This window comes from Euprymna scolopes, chromosome 10 (genome assembly GCF_053919585.1).
Source record: "Euprymna scolopes isolate OS-2025 chromosome 10, ASM5391958v1, whole genome shotgun sequence".
Classification (NCBI taxonomy): domain Eukaryota; kingdom Metazoa; phylum Mollusca; class Cephalopoda; order Sepiida; family Sepiolidae; genus Euprymna; species Euprymna scolopes.
The window spans coordinates 29,404,892-29,419,898 of record NC_136491.1 but is presented as its reverse complement, the minus strand read 5'-3'; the positions used below and the strand labels follow the sequence as shown (position 1 = coordinate 29,419,898).

General features: G+C 34.3%; 1 protein-coding gene across 1 annotated transcript in view; it reads left to right on the top strand.

Moving 5' to 3' along the window:
• LOC145285897 (uncharacterized) overlaps positions 1-15,007 on the top strand; it is a 417,018-nt gene that overhangs the window by 230,972 nt on the left and 171,039 nt on the right. The window contains exon 3 of the mRNA XM_080134364.1: positions 2,652-2,816. Coding sequence (XP_079990490.1) covers positions 2,652-2,816 — 165 coding nt within the window. The remainder of the gene's footprint in view (positions 1-2,651; positions 2,817-15,007) is intronic.

The window sequence follows — 15,007 nt, the reverse complement described above, 5'->3', positions numbered from 1 at the left end:
TTATTACTAAAATCCACAAAGATTTAATTGAAACTTAAATTGATGTTGATAATCTCTCAATATGTTGTCAGAAATATTGGCAGATTAAAAAAAAATGATTTAATTTCAAAATTTAAGTAAATATTTTAATGTTGTTTATTTAATTAGTGATGGGAAAATTCCAGATTTTTTTTTCTGATTCCGATACAATTACCGATCCCAATTCTTCATAAATCTCTAAATATTAAACTATAGAGTTGTTATTTTTCCTGATTACCGTTAAAACTCACGTGAATTCAAATATACATGTATTAAGGCGTGAAACTGCAGCGTTTATCCATTTCCATTTGGATTCGGTGTTCCCAAGAGCTCAAAAGGGGGTCATAAATACCCCAAAATTGGGAAAAAAAATGACACTTTTTACCCGCTAACTTATGCCCATCCATTAGATTTTTCTGAAACTTGGCGAAAATGTGAAGGCAACCTTGGCCCTTCACACTTCTCACATTCATCATTTCTTCACTATTTCTTGTGGCATCATCTCACATGCAGCACCAGAGGGGGACCATGCACGCGCGGCTTGTTAAATGTAATTTTGAAATGTTAGTCCGTGAAGGTATTAGTCACTGTTGGTTTAAATGTGTTGTACCACCTGTGGTCTTGTGCTATACGTTAATAAGAAAAGTATTGTCACTTGGAATACATCGATTTCATCGACGGTTGTATGTTTTGGTTTTCTTGAATTGGAAGCCATATTTAATGTCAGAAGAGTTTCCGGTTGGTAGCTATTCTATACACGACCTGGATGGTCTGTATAGATCTTGAACTTCATAATTTTCCAAGTAAAGAGCAAATTATCCTTCAAGAAAAAAATATATGCTGTAATACTGGAAGATTCAATTTTTATGGAGCAATTCTGGTTTCTGATTGGTTGATAACAAAACGTGAATGAATTTGATTCGTCAGTTCCTATCAGCAGTGTTCATAAATAGAATCTCCAAATTTTCAAGGAGAATACCCCATTATAAGGCAAAACTATTGCAAAAGTTTCCGATTATATATGAAGTAAACGCTTAAAAATTAATGTTAAATTATTAAAGAAAACGTTTGTTTATCAATTAGTGTTGGGACGATTAATGGGAATCGGGAGTCGAAAAAATCGGAACTTTTTTGTGGTATCAGAATCGGAAAAATTTGTGCCTATTTTCCGATGCCAAAAACGATTTTTGTAATTGGCTTTCTTTTCTTTTTTTTTTTTTTTTTAACTTTCTCTAAAGAAAAATATTCTACCGCTGATAGTAATTAGAAAATTAAAGTCCTAAGATATTGAATTAAATAAAAAAAATACCTTGTTTGTATACAAAAATAACTTAATTAGCCCCCCAAAAACGAGAGATTCTAGCTTTGCTTAAGCAAAAACAAAAAAAAAAAATCGTTAAAATGTGGATTCTACGAAAGCCCAAAATGTCAGAAAGTCAAAAGGCTGTCTGAAAATGACGTCAGGTAGTTGGAAGAAGATAGGAAGTGATAGTTTTCTTTGTTTGTTCCAGCCGTGCATCCGTACATTTCTATCGTGAGGATTTGTATAATTTTTACCATTTTTAATTTATTTTTTTGTGTTCCTGCTTTTAAATAAGAAAACAAACTTTTTTCAAGATTATATAAAAATTATGTTATGCCGAAAGTTTCACGTTCATTCAATTTTAGAATATTAGAATCTTACATATAAAAATTACGCGAAACATGTAATCTAAAAGATAAAGTAGAAATAATTTTTGCAATTATAATTTTTTTGTGTGAAAACATTGAATAAACAATGCTTAATTCAATGATAATATCGGTAGTTCGAGAAATGAATATATATTGATTTTAAACAATTAGTAAAACTAAAATCGTTAGATCATCCTCACAAGTGTATATTTACATTTGAGAAAAAATCTGCACATTTAACATGTTTTTATGGTAATCAGGAAAAAATAACACCTTTACTGTAAAATATTTAGAGATTTATAAAGAATTGGACTCGGTAATTGTATCGGAATCGGAAAATATATTGAAATCGATCCATCCCTAATATCTATAGAAGTGAGAATGTGTGTGTGAAGACACTTCTCAATTAATATACTCAACAAAACTTTTTATCTACAATTATGAAATTTGGTATATAGGATATTCAGAGATGCTGAAAACATTTTAATCGGTTTTCATCCAGAAAAAAAAAACGGGCTGTTAAAGGGGTCAAAATTGAAGAATTGGTTCGTGGAGGTCGTCGGATTTTTATCTGTTTACTGTTTCACGACTGGGCGTGCATGAATGGTTCGCATGACAGATTCATTATGTTTAAAATAAGTAGGTTTGAAAACACTTTTTAAAAACTGTGTCAAGCTAGTCTAATGGTTGTCGTACTTGACTCACTGTCTTTAGGTTTTGGTTTCGATCTTAGCTCAAGTATTTTCTTCTTTCTTTTTTTACTTACAAGAACTGAACTGTTAAAAAAAAACCCATAATACTCGCATGCAAGTATCTCAGTTTCTGCATGAATTAAAATATAATATTTATGCACATTTTTCGACCGGGCAACGCAGGGCGCCCTGTTAGTTTTTATACAAAAGCAAAAGAGTCTAATGAATTTTTCTAACCATTTGCGTCTTTATTTTGATTCATAATTTCAGGCTACAGAAGAATGTGAAAGCTGCATCGGATGTTGACTACCCAGCTTATGGGGTGACTGGTCCAACCAAGGATCGGCTGCCATCGCCCGGTGATAGGAAACTGGCCCAGAGTGCGCAGATGTACCACTACCAACACCAGAAGCAACAAATGATAGCACTAGAGAAGTAAGTCGAATAAACCTATTATCTTATTGTTATGGGGTGAGCTGACTCTACCCAATTTTAGGAATAATGGACTTTCCCAGAAACAGTAAATAAACACAGTCACATCTAAACGACATGACAACATTTGCTATTTACTCCATGAGCCAATTGAAGTTCTTATCTCCACAGTCAGCCCAGCAGAAACTGGGTCATTTCGGTAGACTTTTATCTGGCGGGCTGAGGCATTCGTTTTGAGTAGTCTAAGGAGGTCTATTCTCCCAGGCCTTGCCTCCCAGTTTTCGATTTGAGTAAGTTTATTGCTTACTGCCTGAGGTGCCCTGACTAGGGAATGCCGACAGAGTTGTCCTGTTAATTTTAAAAAGGATAGAGCGTTCCTCCCTCAGAGACGCTAGCTTGACTCTCCTCACCTTCTGTGTCAAAACTTCCTTGCGGTGGAAATGAAGTATGTACCGCAATTTGTGGCAGTTATGGCTCCAGAATCATGACGTGCACTTCGGTAACATACTTTTGCTAATACACCTTTTGTTAATTATACCACTGTATATATTTTGATTATTTCGGACCTGCATATAAACTGGCTCAGGGTGCACAGATGTATCACTACCGACATCAGAAGAAATACAGGATAGAACTAGAGAATTAAGTTGAACGAACCTAATATTTTGTCTGTTTGCTTCAGTAAATAATCCCTGTTTATATCTCTGGACATTATTCTGTTCATCCATGAAAAATTAACTTTTTTTTCTCTTAACCTTTGAACATGATGGAGACATTTGTTATTGTTGCATCAATATTAATCATTTATCTTATTTGGGTCTTCATGCGGAAGAATATTTGGTGCTTCTTGAAAGAGACGCACAAGTGAAATATGGCGGTCCAAAAGAAATTAACAAGAAAACGATTGAATATATCAGGTTGACAAGAAAGTTCTTGCGGTTTTGAACTTTAAAATTCAGATGACCTATCTCGGCTCAAACAAAAACATTGTTGATCGAAATAAACACCATTAGGATCAACGCACTTTTGCAAACGCAAAACAAGTGCATTTATGCCAGTAATGTAAAAACCTACGTTCTGGTGGCGATGAAGTCGCTGAAGGCGTTTTTGATATCGCTTAGGATTTTGAAGCATTTCTCATGCAGAAAGTTGTCGAGATGCTTGATAAAAATGGTACTCTGTAGCTGAGAGATCTGGAGAGTATGGCGGTTGAGGCAAAGTTTCGTAGCCCAATTCGTTCAACTTCTGCAGGGTTGGTTTAGCAACGTGCGGTCGGGCATTGTTGTGGATGAGAATTGGTCCTTTTCTGTTGACTAATAATAGATATCGACAGCAAATATTAGGGAAAAATGTCAAGCAGAATTTAAATAATAAATAACATTTTTTGTTTTTACTCATATAAAGTACACTGTAGAAGGTTATCTCCCTTTTTCTAATGTAAAGACTCGTCCTCCAGAGTTCGTTGACTACAAATAGTAAAATAGTTTTATTTTTTAATTAAAATTCTACTTGAAATTTTCCGTAATTTTTGGTGTAGATACCTATTTCTGCCTGATACATAAGTACATCAAAGTTTTTTTTTCTGTTAATTTAAATAAGTGTTAATGAGACTGATTAATTGTCAGCCAAAAGATGAGAAACATACTGGTGATGGTATCACTTTCGGTCAGCCACTTAACCAATTTAGGAAGCAGACTTTTTTTGTCAGTCAGTTTTATAATCTCTTTCTTCCCTATTGGGCTCTTAAAGGGCTTATATTTTGGATAGCGTATTTGGCGTCCAGGATATTGAACGCTGGTGGTGGGATCTTTTTCAGGCTTGGTTTGGATTCCTCCATCTTTTTATTATGAGTAATTTCTTACGTCAAGTGGCTTCATGCCTTGTTTTTATGACTTCCATAATTTTTTTAATGTTATAAACAGCATTTCATCAAAACAAAAGTAAATAAAATATTTTAATCTTGGAATCAATATTTAAGGAATTTTGGTAAAATAATCGAACTGTGTGATTCTCTACAGCACAGGAACTGACACTGCAATTTCATTAAATTATTTTAAATGTTCTCGTTTTTTATCATTCCATAATAATTTCAACTCTTCATTTTTTTTTTTTTTAATACCGATGTCATATGATCAACTCGTATGTGACGGAAGCACTCAACAATTTTGTCAGTGTCTTAATCGCGCTTAACTACGACGAAAAATGAGTTTGTGCAAGGGCTACGAAAAAAAAAAAACGACGCCAGAGTCGTTCAGCAAGTAACTGCTGCATTTGCTCTGGCAGTGTGTTGGGTCGTATCGATGGGATTGTTAGCATCATGTCGGATCGTACCGATGAAGTTGTTTAGGAACGTGTCAGATCATGTCGACAAAGTTGTTCGGGATTGTGGCGGGTTGTTCCGACGGAATAGTTCGCATCCTGTCAGGTTGTGTTGATGAAGTTGTTCGGGATCTTGTCTGGTCGTGTCGAAGGAATGGTCGAGGGATCATGCCGAGTCATTTGGACGGAAGTGTTTGGTATCATGTCAGGTCGGATCAACAGTATTGTTCTTGTTGAGTGGACGGAAGCATCCAGTTTGCGGTTGTAGCTCAGTTGTCTTAACATTATCGCAGTCGTACTACCGTGTGTGATAACTATATATATATATATATATATATATATATATATATATATATATATATATATATATATATATATATATATATATATATATAAAATAAAAAGCTATAGCAAACATCTAAATGACTATTTTAACCACAGTTCCTGATTTCCAAAAAAGAAAAATTAAAAGATTGATCTGCCTTACTTTTAATGCTAGGTTTATTTATGGTGTCTTTTAAATTCAATAAAAACCCTCCAAAATTTGCTGATGAGGAGACCTTGCTTACCAAAAAACTATATATAATTATTCTACATAACTTGATGTATACCACAATAAAAAGCATTGTTTTCCGAAACGATCGTACAGATAATTGATTTTGTTGTTGTTCCTTCTTATGAAACGGATTTTTAATTTAATTAAAATTTGATTTTTAAATTTTAAATTATAAATCACATTACTTAATATTGAATTAGCTCTAGGACATTTAACTATCGAGCTTATTATATATCTAAATTACAACGAGCATATATATATATAGTGGTGATAGTGGGGTTGGGAGTCCCATTCTTTTCCTTCGAGAAGTCACATTGTATTTATTCAAAATCATCTTTTGAAAGTTTGGGAAGTGAGTTGTACTGAGATGCATTCGTTTGGGAAACCTAACCCTAGCCCTAACCTTAACCCTAACCCTAACCTTTACCCGATGCTTTCGTTTATCACCTTTTACTTTTTACTTTACGTATTCATTTATTTATTTGGAAGAATTCTAATATTTGTTAAAATTATTTTCATATTTAATTTCTTATTTTAAAACTTAATACTATTTAATTTAGGATTAGGTTTTTTATCTTTCTTTTTTGTAGAAATGTCATTAAAAGAAATGCAAAATTATATCTTATTTAAATTATTCAGACTACTATTCTCATCTTGAGTGTTATTCTTACAACGTTTTGGCTAATATTAACCTCCGACCTTCTTCAGGTGTATCTTGTCGAACTCGGGAATTTTTCTGCCGAACTCTAGAAAAGGGAAATCGTCCACCCTTATGGGACAAAGTAAAGGTTATAGACAGAGAAGGATAGTGGAGGGTAAGACGACTCAAAGAAGCAGCGCATATGCTGGGTGACGGTCAACTATAAAATAGACCTAGTAAGGAACTATCATTTATAAATAACACTGGGCGACACTGTTTTACTTTTTGAATGTTGTCTACATTTCTATAACTGATTTAACCTAGATTTGTGCTGCTGAATCTGGGAATGGCATCAGTTTTTCTCCATCAGGTCAGGTTTTTGTGCTAAGTTGATTTGAGTCAGAACTTGTGAAAAATCAATTACATTTTGTGGCCTCATCAGCTATTTTTGTGAATACATATCATATATATATATATATATATATATATATATGATATATATATATGATATGTATATATATATATATATATGATATGTATATATATATATATATATATATGAGAGCAAATAGTTAATAAAACATGTAAAAAACACTTTGAAAAAGAGTTAAAAATCTATTTAATCTGAAAAGGAAACACTTGATAAGTGGATAGTCCTTAATCCGTGGAGTTTCGAAGAAATACTTTTCTTCTCATCAGAGGGAAGGAATTAGCAAAATGCGGGATCGGATTTTGCATACAAAAGTATTTGATGAAACTGCAAGTAAGTCAAAGATCTTACTTGATAACAAAAAGTGAAGCATAGAGAACATGGTGAAGAAAAGGGTGGTTTCACGTGAATGGATAGTCTGGTGAAAGGAAAAGCACTCAATGACGGTAAAATCCAAAAATGTAAGTCCAAAAAAGTTCATTTAATTTTCCATTCGCACAAGTAAAATCCAAGGAAATCGCGTAATTGGAATTATATATATATAATGAGATTGTTGATTTATTTTTTTTTTTTTATAAACGCTTTTGTGGTATTTTTTTTCACTCTCTGAGTACTATAAAAAGGGAGAGGTTATCTGCCCTTTGTTTATATTCTAGTCGTCCCACATTTTTGGGACGTATTTTTTGCAATTTATTTATTATTTAAATATTTATTTAAATATTTTGACGTGCATAAAATGAAGTTATCTATAGACATGACATGTTTCGAAGTTTCACTTCTCGTCAGTATAGCTAAACTAAATTGATTATATATATATATATATATATATATATATATATATATATATATATAATATATAATATAATAAATAGAAAAAAGTGTTTTTATATGAATATCAATACACAAAAATAATTATAGAAGTATATATATATATATATATATATATATACTTCTATAATTATTTTTGTGTATTGATATTCATATAAAAACACTTTTTTCTATTTATATAAAGACAAAATACAAATTTGTTATACATGGGTCGTGGAATTAGGTTCATCTGCAAAAGATTTAGCTAATTTGCATATTCTTTTAAACATTCATTTTAATTCTCTGTTAGTTTTTTCGGTTTTCTTATGGGATGATCATCTTTAGTCTACTATTACGTGTAATTATATTCATGCAGATATTCTACATGATTTATACTTGCATAATATTTGCGTAAGAAGCCTATAGTAAACACAAACCTCTTTCTATAAATATTTATGTATGCGTATATATTTTGTTTTAAAAAATTTTGCCTACCAAAATCCTCTGTCAGTATTTGGTCTACAGACATGAAACTTAATATATAGGATATTCAAACCCATGCGAAACTTTATATTTGTGTTTTAGCCGAGGAGAATCGGTGCAAAAATGTGAAAATTAAAAAGAAATTTGCCAGGTGAAGGTCGAATGACGGCATTGCGAATATGCATGCGTGACGTAATAGCTATAGGTTCATGTTTTAATTTTTAGCTTTGCAGCAAACATGTCTTCATAGTACAGGCTTTAACGTCAAAGGAAAAATTAAATCGTAAGCTAAACGTTTTGGTTTCGATTCTCAGTGGTGGCACACGAGTCTTTTTTTTTTTTTTTTAAACTTTTTAAATCATGACTATATATGGGGCCAATATAATAAATACGAAATCTGCATTAATCAAGATATCATATTTAAGCGTATTTTACGACCGGGCAATGCCGGGCGGCCTGCTAGTTATATACAAAACGCGAGTATGTTTGGCGGAAACTGAAAATAACGAAGAAAGGTTGCGAATATATATGACTATAAAAATTCATGATAAAGAAATAAAAACGCAACTCGATTCGGGTTCAGACCTTTCGAGAGTAAATTTAAAAAGCTGGAAGAAATTGAATATATCCACAATGCTGAGAACACTCAAAATAGCAAAGGTCGTTAATGGTATGTAAATTAACTTGGCAGGTGAATTTTTAGCGGACGTCACATTGTTGGGAAAGACGAAAAAATAAAAGCTTATGTATTAAGGAACACCACTTAACCGACTCGGGTCGGACTGAAGACATGAATTTTATTTATGGAACCTGCCAATATCTACATTCTGCAGAAAAGCAGAATCAATTCCAGCAGAAATGGAGACGTTAATTCGCAATTACAAAAAAAATGAATTTACGGAAGTATTCACATCAAGCATGGGGAAATGTACAAAATGTACAAAATGTACAAAATGTACAAAAATGGTCGCGGAATTAAGATTAAAGCGGAATGTACAACCAGTGTTCGAAAGAAAACGCAGCGTTCTATTTGCGTTGCTAGAAAAAAAATCAGCCAGGAGCTCGACAGATTAGAAAATGTGGGCATTCTATCGAAAACCGAAAACAATAAGTGGGCTGCTCCCACAGTCTACGTAAAAAAGAAATCAGGGGAAATCCGTGTTACGGCACATTCTTCGACGGGGTTGAATGCGTCTTTGAAGGACTTCCCCTATCCCTTGCCAAGTCTGGAAGAAATTTTTACAAGACTAAACGGTGGTCAAATTTTCTCGAAAATCGACCTAAGCTACACATATCTATAGATTCCAGTTGAAAATGATAGTGCTAAATTACTCTACATAAATACTTATCGAGATCTTTATAGTTATGAAAGATTAGCGTTTGCGGTCAAGGTCGCGTCTGCCATTTTTCAACAGGTTATGAGCACGATGCTAGGTGGTCTTAAAAGATCATATCCACAAAGTATTCAGATTGATACAGAAGTTTAGATTTAAAACCAAGTAAAAAAAAAAAAAAATCGAATTCTTCTTGCAGAAAATAAAACAAGAATGGCAGGCGTCCAGACCCAGAGTGAACCGCTGCGATAAGGAACATGCCGGAACCGGAAAATACTATCCAATTGCAAAGTTTCCTAGGGCTCGATAACTATTACCAGTGCTTCATTCCAAAAATGCATGAACTGCGGGCACCTTTTGAACAAGCTTTTGAACAAGGATAAACGTTGGGAATGGACTACTGAGTGTCAGTCAGCGTTTGAGGAAATTAAAAAGGTATTACCATTAGCCCTCTTCATCACACATTTTAACCCTAAACTAGATATCATAATGGCTAGTGATGCTAGTCAATATGGTATAGGTGCATGCCTGCTGCATAAGATGCCTTATGGGTAAAAAAAAAAACAATTGCCTATGCATTCAGAACACTTCTCCGGGCTGATAAACACTACCCGTCATTATCTATGCAGTCTCAAAATTTCATCGTTACCTGCACGGTAGGCATTTTATGCTGTAAAACAAAAACAGACCATAAGCCCCTTCTAACTATTTGTGGGTCAAAAAAGGACTACTCACATATACGGCCAACCGTTTACTAAGATGGGGAACCAGTTTATTGAATTATGATTTTAAACTGGAATTTTTTATAGTCAAAGAATATCGCTCATGAGCTGTCTAGGTTAATCCTGGCCCAAAAGGAACCCCTCGAGGATTCTGTAATCGCTGCATTGCAGATAAATAGTGAGATAAAGATGATGATTCACAATACAATCTGGGAATTAACAATGACTCTTCAAAAAATTAAGACTGAAGCGGTAAATGATGAATTTATAAAAAGCACAAAACAGAAATTTAAACAAGGAGAATTTACTTCTGATATGTACTCTGTCTGCGACAACGTTCTGTTTTATAGCAAAAGTCATCATTCCAAAAACGCTGCAAAAGAGAATACTAAAAATCTTCCACATGGGTTATCCTGGCACCAGCAGAATGAAATGCCTGATACATAGCTTTGTTTACTGGTTGTCCATGGACAAAGATATAACTTGTATGGTTTAAGCATGTAAAGGTTGTGCTTTGGCTGCCAAGGCACCACCGATTATCCACAAACCCTGGCTAAAATCCAGACAATCATGGTCCAGGATACATATAGACTTTGCGGTACCACTCGATAAATTCTATTAATTGATAGTAGTAGATAGTTTTTCCAAATGGCCAGAGGTGCTAAAATGCAGGAAATCCACCACAATGGTAACGAGTAATTTCTTCTGTGAGCTTTTCGCTCGTTTTGGTATTGTTGATTGCCTGGTTAGTGTTAATGCTACCCAATTAACGTCTTCAGAGTTCCAAGAATTTGGTGAGATATGTAAGGTAAAATATTTTACAACCTCACAGTATCATCCTAGAAGTAATGGCGAAGCATAGCGCTTTGTGGACACCCTAAAAATCAAGTTAAGGAAGGCTTATGGATCACCCATGGAAAAAGCTTTACAGCAGTTTTTTTCAGGTATACAGAATTACGGCAAACCCTAACACCCCAGTGGAGGTTATGTTTGGCCGTAAAATCAAATCGGTACTTGAGAAGTTGCTACCAAGACAAACCACACATAGGAGAACCTCTATGGTACCACTACAAATATAACCTTGGAGAGAAAGTGTACTGCAAGCATTTTAAAAATAACGTTTCGAAAAGTAATACAAAGGATTGTAAATGTGATCTATACAATCCAGGAAACAAAATTCACACACAAAATGCATGTGAAACAGATAAACAAAACGTATGACTGAGGACCAAGAAGAATTGCCCCAGGAAGAAGTAGAACCTGAAACTGTTTACTACAACACGTTTTATATTGAGCCTCCCCAAATCACACCATAACCACGACGTTCGGGCCGGAAAAGGAAAAACCACTGACCTGTTTATGGTCTACCCAAAAAGGAAAAAAATATTGATACACCGTCCAGAGTTATCAGTTTAAGAGGGGAGGATGTTATGACTGAACTAGCCTATGTTACCTACTAGTAGATTATTCCAATCTCAATGAATACCAGAAGACTAAGCCATAAGGTGTCAGCCGATCTCCGGTACTCGTACTAGACTGGTGGCTGAAGTGTGCTGTCTACTTAGATGTTGCACTCAAATTAATTGTCCTCAGTCAATGGAGCGGGGAAACCCTTCTATACTAAGGCAATTTTATTTTTGCAGAATATTCCTTTTGAGGGGAGCTGGTTATCTCCTACATTAAATCGGCCTTGTGCCATATTTTGTTTCGTGGGAAATAAGTAAATAACCAGTCGATATCCAGTGGATTAACCTAGGTCGTGCATCGGCTACGATGAACAACTCACCTAGTGTATGCTTTGTGATACATATCGTTACTTTATTCTGGCGTTCTGTTTTTCTTTGCAACCCTCAACAAGGCTGTAACATAATCTGGCGCTTCTACACTATTAGAACGAAGTTTCAGAAATGTTAATACTGAATTTTACATGAAAACAATGGTATCTACGTATTCCTCATATTTTTAGGATGATTATATCCAAAAAATTACCAAAACCGATAAGGCAGAAAAGTATTTATTAAAGTAAATAGAATTTGGAGAAAACGATCGTATTTGTTTATGTAAGACGCAGGAGAGTTCAAAAGGGAGGTAATTTCTTCCCGACAATTCTTGGAAAACTCAGAAAAAGTTTTTTGTATTTTCATGGTATTTAATTGTTAGGCGAACAGTTAATTTTATATTAAACAATTATGAAAAAATCTTAAATGAAAACCAGACTCAGAAACATTGTATATATGTTACGTTTATTTCGTTTGCTTTGTATTAATCACATTAAACATTTAGAGTTACTCCGCTTGTTTATGGTTTCGTTTCGATTTATTTTATAAAAACAAGATGGCCACGATTTTTCACCTGCTAATACGATTAAAGTTTTTTTTTTTTTTTAGATAATTCAGTAATATTCAGGTAATTTCGACTGCATAATTTGGAAACTAACATTGTAATTTATTAGAATTGACAAAAAAAAAAATCAATAGAAACCATTGTTTTTTTTTTTTTATCTGAAAACTCCATTTATCGACTACAAAATTTCGTTCTGATAGTGTAGAAGCGTCCATAATCTAAAGAGGATTTTCCATGCAATTATCTAAAATGGTTATTTAAAATCAAAGATAGGCCAACTACTGGCATAAGCTGATTGAATATAAAATGAAAAAGAAATATATGAATACACAAAAAAAAAATGAAGAGTGAATCTAAAAGCAATAGAAAGAGCCACAGATTTTATCAGAATAAAACTTTTTTTTTTAAGATTGTAATTTCGATCAAATGTAATTCAATCTCTGATATGAGTTGCATAATTGCATCAGGAATGTTGACATGAAGCCCTAATCATTTTATGCTTAAATTATTGATAGAAAAAAAAAAAAACATGGAGATTTTTCTTTCGAATCCTCACAGCAGAAAAGCTAATCTAAACAGTGATCCAAATAGGCAATTTATATATATATAAACATTTTTTTATCAGAGTTGTACGTAAAAGCTGAAAAATAATTATAGTGGGGCAGATTATCTCAATATCCATAAGAATCTTTCACTTAGCACCAAAACTGGCACAAATGACGTTCTGAACATACATTTTAAGAAAAGAACGTTAGCCACCAGAAAATTCAAGATGGCTGCCACTTCTTAAGATGGCGGCAGACGCAAACCTGACAAATTTCAAAAGGTGAAAAATGTTTCAGCAATCTACGCCACTATTATGTTTGTCCGTCAAAACGACGAAGACCATCTCATCATTGTAGGGATAACGAATGACTCGTGCTGGAAGTTTGTTTTAAATGAAGCTGGTTTGCACAAAGCCAGCCTCACTCTCTCGTCCCAGCCAGTCTGATCCAGCGGCAGGAAAAAGTCGAGAAGCCAGGTGGGATGCAGGAGCTGCCAGACGAGGCTGAATACGCCAGTTAACTGCCTACAGGCCTCCACTCTGTGGTCCATGGCCGAGGTCCGACCCCTTGGTAGTTCGCCCTGGTAATGGGTATGTGGTAGTTATTAATTAGAGAACCCCCCCACCACCAATATTATTTATGAGGGGTTTGAATAGAAAAAAAGTACACTATTATGTGTTTTTTTTTTTTTTTTTTTTTTTTGCTTCTACAGTGTTAGTACGTACTTAGTATATGCTGTTTGTCCATCGGAATGACGAAAACCATCTGTTTATCCTAGGGATGATGAACGACTCGTGATGGGAGTTTGTTGAAAATGAAACTAGTTTGCGCAGAGACAGTCCTACTCTCTTGTTGTATCCAGCTTAGTCCAGTAAGAAAAAAAAAATTTTAACCCAAGAGGCACCCCTAGGGGGGGGGGCAACCAGAGTTTTCCCGGAAAATCTGTTCTGTTACATTTTTACTCATATCATGTTTAATGTTTGTGCAAAACTTCAACAAATTCCAAGGCATAGTTATTGAGAAAAGTGCAGACAGACGAATAGAAGAATGGACAAGGGTGAATTTACAGGTCCACCTTCCTTTTGTTGGGGGACCAAAATGAAATTTGATTGGTAAACGATTTCTAGCTGAGAGGGTCAAAACAGATGGAGATCAGGTGGGATGCAAAAGCTGCCGGAAGTGTCGACATCCTCCTTATACCTGATATTCCCATTTGGTATTGGCCAAGCTTAGCATTGCTTAACTTTGGTGATCTAATGAGAACCAATGTGTCAACGTGATTATGAACTACTTAGTGCGAGAGGTCCGTTGGGAGGCGAGCACCCATATAAGCTGAGGATTGGTACCAATCTACAAATACAACATCTGTTCGCACTTATTACTTATATGTATCGCACCAATTGGAGGATACCCCCATCAATATTATAAACGGCTTGAATAGAAAAAAGTACGCTCAGGTGTATTTTTATTTTTTTAATTTTTTTTACGGTTTCTACATTGTTAGTATAAACTTAGTATATGCTGTCCGTCCATCAGAAGGATGAGGACCATCTGTTCATCCTAGAGATGACGGATAACTCGTGCTGGGAGTTTGTTTGAAGTGAAATTGGTTTGCATAGAGCCAGCTTCACTGTCTCGTTCCAACCAGTCTGATCCAGCTGTAAGACAGGGTTCAGAAAGCTGGAGACCATGTGGCATGCAAGAGTTGCCTAGAGTGTAGGCGTCCTCATACATACTGATAAATTACGTATGGATCAGTAATCTATATATTAATACTGTATTTATATGTGTCACGGTTTATAGATTATAAACTATTTGATCAGGAGATCCTATTTATTAAAAAGGAAGGTAGTAGGTGATAACGTACGATATACATTAAATTAGTATATAGCTGCGCTAATTCAGTGTTTGTAGCATGTTATCCCTTTCTATACCTCTTTGTAATAAATAGACTCACCCAATCAATAAAGAAGCAATGTAAAAAAAAAAAAAATTTAAAAAAAAATTTAAAAAAA